Source organism: Dipodomys ordii, unplaced genomic scaffold (genome assembly GCF_000151885.1).
Source record: "Dipodomys ordii isolate 6190 unplaced genomic scaffold, Dord_2.0 Scaffold209, whole genome shotgun sequence".
Taxonomy (NCBI): Eukaryota; Metazoa; Chordata; class Mammalia; order Rodentia; family Heteromyidae; genus Dipodomys; species Dipodomys ordii.
Window position 1 is genome coordinate 393,229 of NW_012267425.1, and position 11,710 is coordinate 404,938.

Sequence of the window (11,710 nt, forward strand, 5' to 3'; positions counted from 1 at the left end):
AGGGATGTGAAGGGTAAACAAAGGAGGAGGCTGCAATGCTTGGTAAGAAATGTACGCATTATCCTGCCCATGTAATTGTAACCCCTCTGTACAGTGTGTTCACAAAAATAAATAAATAAAATAACAATAAAGTAAATTTTTAAAAAAATAAAAAAATCTGAAACTTTTATAGGAAAATACTAGAAGATATAAATATAATTAATTTCTGAAAGGATAGTAATTTCTCAGAAAATCAAATTAAAAATCTATACACTGGGTGTTATTGGCTCATGCTTGTAATCCTAGCTACTCAGGAGGCTGAGATCTGAGAATTGTGGTTCAAAGCCTATCTGGGCAGGTAAGTCTATGACACTTTTATCTCCAATTAACTACCAAAGAAAAGCCAGAAATGCAGATGGGGCTCAAGAGGTAGAGCTCTAATCTTGAGCAAAAATGGTTAAGCTCTAGGACCTGTGCACACGTGTGCATGCACACACACACATACATACACACTCACACACACACACAACTTCTGTACACAATAGAAAACAATTACCAGAATTAAGAGACAACCCAAGAATGGGAGAAAACCTCTGCTAGCTATTTAAGGAGGAAGGGTAATTTCCAGAATATACAAAGTGCTCAAAAAAATTAGAAATGTATAACTAATCCAACTAGTAAGTAGGAAAAGAATTATACAGACAAAAGGCAAATAAATACATGAAGAAATATTAACATCCTTACCCATAAAGGAAATGCAGACCAAAACAGTCTTTAGAATGTTAAGATTCAATGTTACTCCCTACCCCTCAGTCAGAATGGCAATCATCAAGAAAACAACAATGCCTGTGAGATTGTAGGGGAAAGAAAATTTAACTCCTGGTAGGAGTGCAAACTAGGGTAACCACTCTGAAAGTCAGTGTGGAGAGTCATTTAGAAACTATGACCTCATGCTACACAACTGCTATACAACTTCTGGTACATATAGGAAGGAAAGCAAATTAACATATGAAATACAACTAGTATACATATATTTATCTTAACACTATTGGCAATAGCCTAGGTGGGCAACAGCTGATAAATGGATTAAAAAAATATCACTTGCAGGAGAGTGGATAGAACAGGGTATCATCATGTTGAACAAGATGACTCAAGCTCAAAAAAATCGACTAGCACATGTTTTTGCTCATATGTGGAACCTAGATCTAAATGACAGTGATGATGGGAATCAGTCAGAGGGAGGAGGAAGAGAAAAGTACAGGGAAAACGAATGGGGTAACATTACATATGTGTGTGTGTGTGTGTGTATATATATATATATATACAGGAAAGAATACAAAAGAGGGAGTGTACTTATTCAAAGTGCACTGTATCGATGAAATTATCACAATGAAATACCAATGAATGGGCTTTCTGTTTCTGGTCAAGACCAAAAACAAAGAAACTGAACAATATATACCAAGCAACAATCTTCAAAACAACAGTCATCATTCAAAGAAAGCCAATAGGTGGGAAATAAATCTGGAGAGGACATCCAGCCCACACATGAGCAGGGAAGGGAAACTGAAACAGAGCCAGCCAGACCACCTCAACAGTTCAGAAAGGTTACTGAGTCCAGATTTGCTGGTTTTGAGGCCCAAGACCAGAGAGGACAGTTGCAAAGGTTGAGGCAAACCTTGGACATTCCCAATAGTTCCCACTGGAGACTACTCATCAGCAGACTACTGATGAGCAGAATCATGTGAGAGAACTACCTAAGGCCTGGGCTAGAGACTTCAAGAGGATGGTAGGTAACTGCAACAGTCTGCCAGCCAGGAAAGACAATCTCACAAAATGGGGAATTTTACTACTGCTCAGAAGACTGTTGTCTTAGTAGTGTGGAAAATCTACATTACCAGCTGCTCTGGTCCATACTGCTCATCCTCAAAAGTCAAACTCAAAAGCATGGACCATGTTTCCAACTAACTCAACAGCTTCCCAGAACACAGCTCTTGGATCCAACTCAGAATACAGAAATACCTAGGGGCTAAAATTAAAAAAAAAATCTGCCAGGGATACAATGCAGCAGTGAAATCCAAACTTTTAAAGGAGATGAACAGATTAGTGGTTGCCAAGCGGTAAAGTGGTGGGGAAGAAGTAAATAATGACTAGGGAAAGGAAGTGGAAAGGTGAGTTTTCAGTAATGGAACAATCTTGTATCTTCAATGTTAGGGAAGTTCATATATGTACACTTGACAAAATAGCACACAACTACATACACCCTATCTGTGTCAACTGCCTACTTTCCTAATTGTTACCATAATTATATAACAGGCAAACTTCAGCCAAAACTGGGTTAAGGCTAGAGACTTTTCTGTTACAAATATCTCAAAGTAAAAGGTTTTTTAAATAAAACAAGATACAAAATGTATACTTCATATATTATGGATATATAATCAATAAATTATATTTATAGTAACTATTAAAAAGAATGTATACATAAGCCAAAAGATTCCATCTTTCTTCATTTCAAAGGAAAGACTATAAAGTCCAAATTTTCTTAGAGAAAGTATTTAACAGATCTGAATGAGAAGAAATACTCTAAATATGTATGAAGAATTCAGCTTATAAATTCTAAAATCTAGGACTCCGAAAAATGAAAATGTTAATTCTGCATTTCTACATCTGATTGGAAACTTATGTTCTGATGATGAAAAAATAACAGATGTCATTATATAGTACATACGCTACTGCTTTCCACGCATGCATGTGTATGTGCTGGTCCTAGGGCTTGACCTCAGGGCGTGCGTGCGTGCGTGCGTGCGTGCGTGTGTGTTGGTCCTAGGGCTTGAACTCAGGGCCTGAGCACTGTCCCTGAGCTTTTCTGCTAAATGCTAGCACTCTACCACCTGAGCCACAGCTTGTCAGTCATGGGAGCTGAACTCTGGGTCTGGGCACAGTCCATCAGCTCTTCAGCTCAAGGCTAGCACTCTACCACTTGAGCCACAGCGCCACTTCCAGCTTTTTTTCTGCTTATGTGGTGCTGAGGAATAAAACCCAGGGCCTCATGCATGCGAGGCAAGCAATCTACCACTGAGCCAACTTTCCAGCCCCCAGGATTTTTTTTGGTGCTTGATTATAGAGATAAAATAGTCTCATGGGCCTTACTTCCCAGGCTGGCTTTGAACTGTGATCCTTAGATTCTGAGATCTCAGTATCCTGAGTAGCTGGGATTACAGATATAAACCATTAGTATCTAGCTGTGTTATTGCTTTGTAACAATGAACTGTCAACAACCAAATGTTAAATTCAATAGTAGGAATTTATGATCAAATGGACCTATAGATTCCTAAAAAGTAATTTTTAGAAATAGGCAGTAAATAAGAACAGTATAAACTTTTAAAAGTACAAAAGATTAACTAAAAGCACTGGTGCAATTTAACTTGCATTGGATGAGGTATGAAGTTCTGATTAGTGGAAGCATGTCAACAATTCTTCAGTTATATTTACTACAGAATAGCGTATTCAGTTCTCACCAGTATAGTTTTGAGAGTAAGTCTCAAAGCCCAATCCCTTCAATAGACAGAGACCAAGATAGTGAATGGCCTAGAATTAGGAAAACTGGAAGTAGGAACAGAAAAGAATGGTGAGGGGAGGAACAAGGAATACAGAGTAAGGTTAATGGAACTCTTCACAGAGCTCATTTCACAGTATTTGGCCCTGGAACTTTGACTGTGGAACTGTAGTGGGCTCTCAAGCAGGGCGACGTGAGGCCAGGCACTCTTACAGGAAGCAGTCTACTGAGGTAGCACAGACTCAGCAGACTCATGGTGACATCAAAGGGCTCTGTTTCTTATACCTCTTCTGCCTCCTTATTCAGTACATGTTTACACAGTATTTCATTTGCTAACTTTCAAGGATGCAAACTCTTCCCAGACGTTGTCTACATGCTCTTTGCCTACAGGGCTCAGCCCTCCCCACGAACGTTCAGTCCAGCTCTTCTTCATCCCCCACATGAGAACCTCTTAGTGTTTAAGGGCACAAGTGTCAAAAGTTACTGATTTTCCTGAAAAATCCACTGGGAAAGAGGATGAGAAACTCTGATTAACCAAAGTACTGGATCTAAAGGGTAAATATGAAAATTAGGAAAGAAGCATCTGAAAAGAAAATATGTGAAAGAGTGACTGTCAAGTCAGTGTAAAGAGAGTGGCCATGTAAAGCAGAGTGACTACAGTAATAAGATCAATGCAGCCCACAAGCCCCAGAGCACATGTTGATTGACAAGGATATCTCCGCCTCTGTTGAGGCTGCAGACAGCTGCTCTGGAGAAATTTCTACTCGATCCTTCCTCTTATCAGAACGTCGTAAGATGATGACAGAATGAATATGTACAATTCGGACGGTGTCAACCTAAAAGAAAATCCATAAAAATGGTTACTCCTGTTTCTAGCTAAAAACACTTGTCTCTCCAATTTCCTATTAATTATAAGATTGTATTTTATTACAGTATCAGGTTAAAGAACACATTTTAGAAAACTGATATTTTTGTCATGAATAACAAAGTATTTCAAATGAAAGCCACCCAACTTCTCTATACATACTATATTATATGTATATATTTCAAAAATATATAAATGTTAACATTTAGTTCAAAGAAGTACTTTTTGAATGGCTAGGAAGAAATTATTTGATTAACTATGGGCAAAATACAAAAAGAAACATAAATAAGAGTGCTGACATGTTTAAAATGCTAATGACATGGGTAAGGGGCAAACATCACACATGAAGCTACACTAAAACACTGGTCTATTATTCAAGAGGCTGAGATCCAGAGGATCAAAGTTTGAGGCAACCCTGGGCAGAAAGTCTGGTAGACTTCATCTTTAAAATAACCAGCAAAGCCAAGCACTGGTGGTTCATGACTGTAAACCTAGCTACTCAAGAGGCTGAGATTTGAAGACTGAAATTCAAAGACAGCCCCAGCAGCAAAGTCTTTGAGACTCTTATCTCCAACTAACCACCAAAAATCCTGGAGTTGTGGCTCAAGCAGTAGAGCACCAGCCTAGAGCAAAATAGCTGAGCTCAAGTCCCAGAACTGTCACAGACACAGACACACAGACACACCAAAGCCAAAAATAAGAAGTATGTATTGTTCACATTTGTAGCTTACATTATATCACTAAAGAACTAAGATTTTGTTTTCCATATTCTCCTGGCAACTTTAACTTTTCAACAAAAATAAGAAAGTTGTCTAATTAGTTCAGCTTCTCAGTTTCTAATTTTGTATAGATATACAAATGTAATGACAGAACAGTCACTAAACTGAAAGACAGCTAACAGACTGGGAGAAGATCTTTACCAGCAATACACCAAAGGCCTAATATCCAATATACACAAGGAGTTGAAGAAACTAATCCCTCCTTAAGCTAATAAACCAGTCATTAAATGGGAAAAGGAGCTAAGGAGAGACTTCTCAGAAGATGAGGTAAGAATGGCGAAGAAACACACAAGGAAACACTCATCATCCCTGGCAGTAAAGGAAATGCAAATCAGAACTCTGAGATTCCATCTCATCCCAGTTAGATTGGCCCACATCAAGAATTCAAACAATTGTTGGCAGGGATGTGGGGGAAAAAGGAACCCTTCTGCACTATTGATGGGAATGGAAACTAGTATAACTACTCTGGACAGCTATCTGCAGATTTCTCAAAAACCTAAACATCAACCTTCCTTACAACCCAGCCATATCACTCCTGGGCATCTACACAGAACACCATGAGCCAGGGTAGGATACACAAATGAACAGGATATGCACATCCATATTCATTGCTGCACTATTCACAACAGGCAAGGATATTTTTAGGAGAGGAACACAAAGGCACAATGCCTATGTGCTTCTGATCATATAAAATAATGTTTATGGAAATGATCTCCAGGAAATGGAAACAAGAGACTTTTTCTTTGTTGCTGTTTTGTTTTCTTTTCTTTTTGTCTTGTTAGTTTATCTGTCTTTGGGAAGTAAGGGGGGGCACAGAAATGGAGGGACAAAGGAAGAACAAATGCAGTAGTGGTACTAACGAGACACTAAGTTGAAAACAAACTATACAACTTGTGGATGGGGACGGGAGGGAAAAACTGGGAGAGAAGGGGTGACATTGTTCAAAAAGAAAGTACTCTTTACCTGACTTATGTCACTGTAACCCCTCTGTACATCACCTTTAAAATAAGCATTTTAAAAAAGGAAAAAAACAAGGCCACCTTTGCACATCAAATGCTTAGTATTCTTTTAATTACAGCTGCTTCTTTTTCATAAGTAAGAAAGATATCTGGCCTAGAACCTACTGCAAGCAAATATGAATAGTTCTACTTATCAAATCAAAAGATGTTAAGCTCCTACATTATTTAGTTGCTTACAATTCCTAATACCATGTGGTCTATTTCATGGCATTTTTACACAGTCAGTTCTACTAACAGGTGCTTTCAGTATTTTTTTTTCATCCGGTAGACTCATTAAATTTCCTAATCATCCTATAAAAATCTAATCATTTTCTCTCACAACTTCCTTTGTAATGTACACACATTTATTTCTGCCAGAAAATATACTGTGTGCTATGTATTGGCTCATAACCAACAACCCACAAGATTGGAGGGTGTACATGAAAATAAAATGTTCTAAGGTTCTAAGTATAAATCGCCCCCAACCTACGATTGTAAAATTAAGTATTTTTTTTCAACTTTATCTTGGTGCACAATGCAATGTATGTTCAGTAGACACTGCACTTTGAGTTTTGGTCTTCCATAGGCTACAGCATATACTATGATGTTCTTTGGCAAAGCTGGACAGAAGCAGTGAGCTACAACTTTCTGTCAGTTAGGCAATCGTGGCAGGAAAAAACTGATACTATAGTGTGTTGTTTTACTAAGCTAGGATATTTGATAGTTTAAATGCATTGGGCATATTTGGTCTACAATAGTTTCAATTTACAGAGTTTATTAGTATATAACCAAACTGTAGTCAAGGTATATCTGTATTATTGGGGAAATGATAAAAATAGATATATTAGAGTGTCACAAATCAAGAATGCATATCATAACATGCAGAATAACCACTACAAGGAGAGTAAAAGAATACTATAATAAATGCAGTATCAAAGTACAATAAATTATTTAATTGATCTAAAAGAAGGCAAGAAAAAATATAAAACAAAATTAAGCTGGGTGCCAGTGGCTCACACCTGTAATCCTAGTTACTTAAGGAGGTTAAGATATGACAATGGAGATTCAAAGCCAGCCCAGGCAGGAAAGTCTGTGAGACTCTTATCTCCAATAAACTACTCAGAAAATGCCAAAAGTGGCACTGTGGCTCAAGTAGCAGAGTGCTAGCCTTGAGCACAAAAGAGGCTCAGGGGATAGCACTCAGGCCCTAAGTTTAAGCCCCAGGACTGGCAAAAAAAAAGTCAAATAAAAAGCAAAATGATGACACTTATAATGCATATATATTAATTATTAAATATATTAAATATAAGTTGAAGATCTAATTAAGGAGATTATCAATGGCTAGATGGGTGGCACATGCCCATAATCCCAGCTATTCAGGAGGCAGAGGGAAAGGAATCATATCATTCTGGGCTAAGATAGCCTCAGGCCCTGTTTCAAAAATAAAAACACAAAAGGCGGCAGGCATAGTTGTGGTGAAGTACTTGCCTAGCATGTGTGAGGCTATGGATCCAATCCCCAGTATTTAAAAAAATTAGACTGGTACTTGCCCATATAATTGTAACTCCTCTGTACAGTATTCTCACAATAAAAAAATAGACTGGATTTTTTAAAACTGTTAATAAGAGACATATTTAAAATACAGAATATGAACAAAATGATCACACACACACACACACACACACCATGGCAAAACAACCTACAAAGGTAAGTTTGCTAAACTCAAGACTTTTTTTTTTTTTTTTTTTTGGTCGGTCGTGGGGCTTGAACTCTGGGCTTAGGTGCTATCCCTCAGCTCTTCAGCTCAAGGCAAGCACTCTACCGCTTGAGCCATAGTGCCACTTCCAGTTTTCTAGTGGTTTATTGGAGATAAGAGTCTCACGGACTTTCCTTGTCCAGGCTGGCTTTGAACCTTGATCCTCAGATCTGACTCCTGAGTAGCTAGGATTACAGGCGTGAGCCACCGGCGCCCAGCTCAAGAGTTTTAACATCTAATTTAGGCAGTATGAATTTATATAAAATTCAAGATAAGAAAATTGTTAAAAAAATCCTCATACATTAAGACCTCAGTGGATTTGACTGAGAAAGGTAAAGTAAGTATTATAGACTACTGCTTTGAGTTTAACTATGAAAGAAAGTAGAAGTAGTGATTAGAGGAAAATACAGGGTTGAGTAGTCTTTCTTTCTGTCAAAATGAGACTAGTTTAAACACAGGTGATAGAAAAAGTTACACGGTCCAAGAATCCACAAAATAAGTAAGCTACACCTCTAGATAGGAAGATACCTTTTTTCATAAAGGAAATATGGTTATTTTTGTCAACTAGGTTTCGAGACACCTAGGTTTCAAGAGCATGTCAGGGTTTATACAGGCATGTCCAAAGACAGTTGGTATGTGCAGCAGAGGCTGAGAGGAAAAGGCCCAACCTGTGGACGTCACCATTTAAGAAATAGGTTGGGTACCTGGATGAAATAAAGGAGTAAGGAGGAGGAAGCCAGCCAGTGCATGGAAGTTCCATTCTTCCTGAACAGATGTGTTGATTGTTTCTGCCATCACCAATGGATACATAAGATTCCAGCTTTCTGCATGGGCTTACTAGCAACTTTCCAAGAAGCTTCCAGGCCTTTAAGCCTTTGGATTAGGGCCGTATCATTGTTTTCCTTTGTGCTGAAGCTTTTATGCCTTTAAACTGAGCAGCTACCAGGTTCTCTGGTCACCGTTGAACTATACAGTCTCTAATGTCAATTTAATAAATCCCCTTGTATAATTGTGTATGTGTATGTTTGTGTCTGTGTTTGTATGTATGGGTGCATATACATGTATATTCTTTTGGTTCTATTCCTGTAGAGAACACTAATACAAGGGGAAAAAAAGCTATGTGCAGTGAAGAAATTTTTGTCAAGTGGAGTTTTGCCTAGTTGCTTTGGGAAAAGGAAGTAAGGTGTTTTTATTCTAGTTTACAAAAGCACTGGTCTGAGCCAGGCACCAGTAGTTGACACCTACATAACCTAGGCTACTTAGGAGGCTGAGATCTGAGAACTGTGGTTTGGAGCCAGCCTAGGCAGATAAATCTGAGAGACTTATCTCCAATTAACCAGCAAAAAGCCAAAAGTGGAGGTAAAGCATTAGCCACAAATGGAAAAGCTGACTGAGAGTGCAAAGCCCTGAGTTCAAGCCACAGTACTGGAACAAAACAAAAAAGCATAGATATGTGATATATTGGAGGAAAAATTAACTGGTTTCATATACAACTAGACTAGAACATGCCAGAAAAGGTGGAGTATGGCTGTAGACAGAAGAAAAAAAACCCAAAGTAGAGTAACAACTAGGATAACATGAATAGTTTGATTGTATAAAGAAATGGGGTTACTGAGATTATCTTGGGATTTGGAATTAGGGGGTTACACTGATGAGAAACACATGCTAACAGGCAGTGACAGGAAGAGGATGAGGACAAGGACAAGGAGGAAGAAGAGGAGGAGGAGGTGGAGGAGGAAATGCAGTTTGTCCATTTATAGTCAGAAATAATTGTTATGGAAGTGTATAGGAGCACATGACCTAATTTTCATGTAATCAGCATCCCAGTAATGAAATAAGCGTAAGTGTTCTGATGTGTTTATCCATTTTGATGAAATATTATAAACTACTACAAGTAATAGAGAATTAGTTCACATTTCTAATGAGTAGATTTTTTTCATCAGATTTTTACTAGAAGTAACAGTGTACTCATTCAAAAACTGAATTAATACTCTGGCTGAGGTCATCAAAATACAGAAGTCTCTCCGCAGTGTTAATTTCTGTCATGCAGAATTCAAACACACATACCTTTTCAGCAACTGTGCGTGTTTCAGTTCCAGTACATAGAAATTTGTAGTCACTCCTATTGGGGAGAGAGTAGGGGAAATAAAGGGAGGGGGTAACTGGAGTTTGGAATAGAAAAAGGAGCTCAAGCTAATGAACAGGATTAACAAATTTTACAATGGCAACCTTACTAGGAATGTATTAATGGTAATGTAAGGTACAACTGGACCTGTGGGTATAAACGAGGCGTGCTTGAGAAGTACAGTAAGGTATGCTTTGAAAAAGTTTAAAGGAAGTTACCCAAAAAGTTTTACATCTCAAGCGCTGAAGCTACTGGAGATCTCTGGAGTTGCCGTAGAGTCCTCCAAGATGGGAGGGAGAAAGCCATTGTCAATTTAGACGGAGGAATAGATCAACAGGGAGAAAGCATGTGAATGTGTATATTGTTTGCCACAAAAAAGTTACTGGTATCTCACTGACATTTCAAGGAAGAACTAATATGAAATACATAAAGCAAGAAAATGCAATATCATTAAGTGTAAACATAATATATGACACCTTTGTTTCAACCAACAAAACTGTATTTATAAGAGCTTTTACAGATTCACCTATGATCTTAGTTCCTTTTAAAAATTTTTGTATATAGAAGCATATATATAAATGTATACATATATAAATATTTATCTATATATTTTTTTCCAGTTTCATGTATGAAAATCCTGTTAACAAGCCAGGAAAGGATCTTTGAAACTCAGGTAATTATATGCATCTGGTTTGACTCTTAATGGTAATATAAGATACAAGAGGTATAAAATGTTACCAAAGTTTTAATAATTTTTCTGTCAACGATGAGTTAGAGATCATAAGACGAGTAAATAATCTTACCTTGTGTCATCATTCAACTAGAGTGGGAAAAAGCAGAAAACATTATTTAACACATTGTGCTTATTTGATTACCGGGATGCAGATTACATGAAAATTCGGTGATGTGTTCCTATATGCTGGCGTGAAAGAAAATGACTTCTGACTGAAAACCGCCAAACTTCATTTCCTCATCCTCTTTGGCCCCTTTTCAACATCAATACAACGAAAACTTTGGAGTCCATTAAGAAACCCTTCTCTCTTCTTTCTTTGCTACGCTTTAAAAAGCTTTATCAATACTTGCGCTTCCCCGAAGGGAGGCCTGGTTTGGCGACAAGAGGCTCTAACCATGGTCTGCGGCTTCGGAATGCCTAGATGTCTTCAACACGTCTGCTTTCTGGCCGGATTTGCACTTCGGGGCAATGGGGTGATAACCTCAGAAGCATCTCTTCCGCCGTGGTGCTTACGTAGACCGCTACGGCTCGGTCGGAAGGAAAGATGCCCAGCTACAGACCCAAGTACAGATCTTCCAAGGATCTTAATCCTGGGCTCCCTGTGGCTTCCCCGCCGCCCCTGGGCCCCCGAGACTGCTCAGCAGGTTTCCAATCAGGCCTACTGACCTACTCACCTCCCCTATACATAGACCCATCACCTCCTCCTTTTCTGTGCTCAGAGCGTGGTTGAGACACACTAGAAAAGCATCAGACTCGAGATGAACTGCCTGTACCGCCTGCACCACCTGTACCGCCATCTTGGTCCGCTCAGTTCACATCCGCCTAGGGCCCACTCCAGCCAGGGCTCCCGCGCAGCCTCCCCCGCACTCGGCGCTCGGCGCTCCGCCCAGGCCAGGCTTCCGCGAGCCCGCGGGGGCGGAGC

The 11,710-nt window shown here is 38.9% G+C and overlaps 1 protein-coding gene across 2 annotated transcripts in view; it reads right to left on the minus strand.

Annotated features, from left to right (window-relative positions):
- Brcc3 (BRCA1/BRCA2-containing complex, subunit 3) overlaps positions 1-11,668 on the minus strand; it is a 46,789-nt gene extending 35,121 nt beyond the window's left edge. Inside the window, exons 1-4 of one of the 2 annotated variants that reach the window (XM_013035343.1) lie at positions 11,463-11,668; positions 10,859-10,875; positions 9,998-10,052; positions 4,249-4,368 (exon numbers count right to left, since the gene is read on the minus strand). In XM_013035343.1, the coding sequence (XP_012890797.1) occupies positions 4,249-4,368; positions 9,998-10,052; positions 10,859-10,875; positions 11,463-11,585 (315 nt within the window). In that variant the 5' untranslated portion in view covers positions 11,586-11,668. The remainder of the gene's footprint in view (positions 1-4,248; positions 4,369-9,997; positions 10,053-10,858; positions 10,876-11,462) is intronic. The other variant, XM_013035344.1, reaches the window with a different exon arrangement.
- Positions 11,669-11,710: the final 42 nt, after the last annotated feature.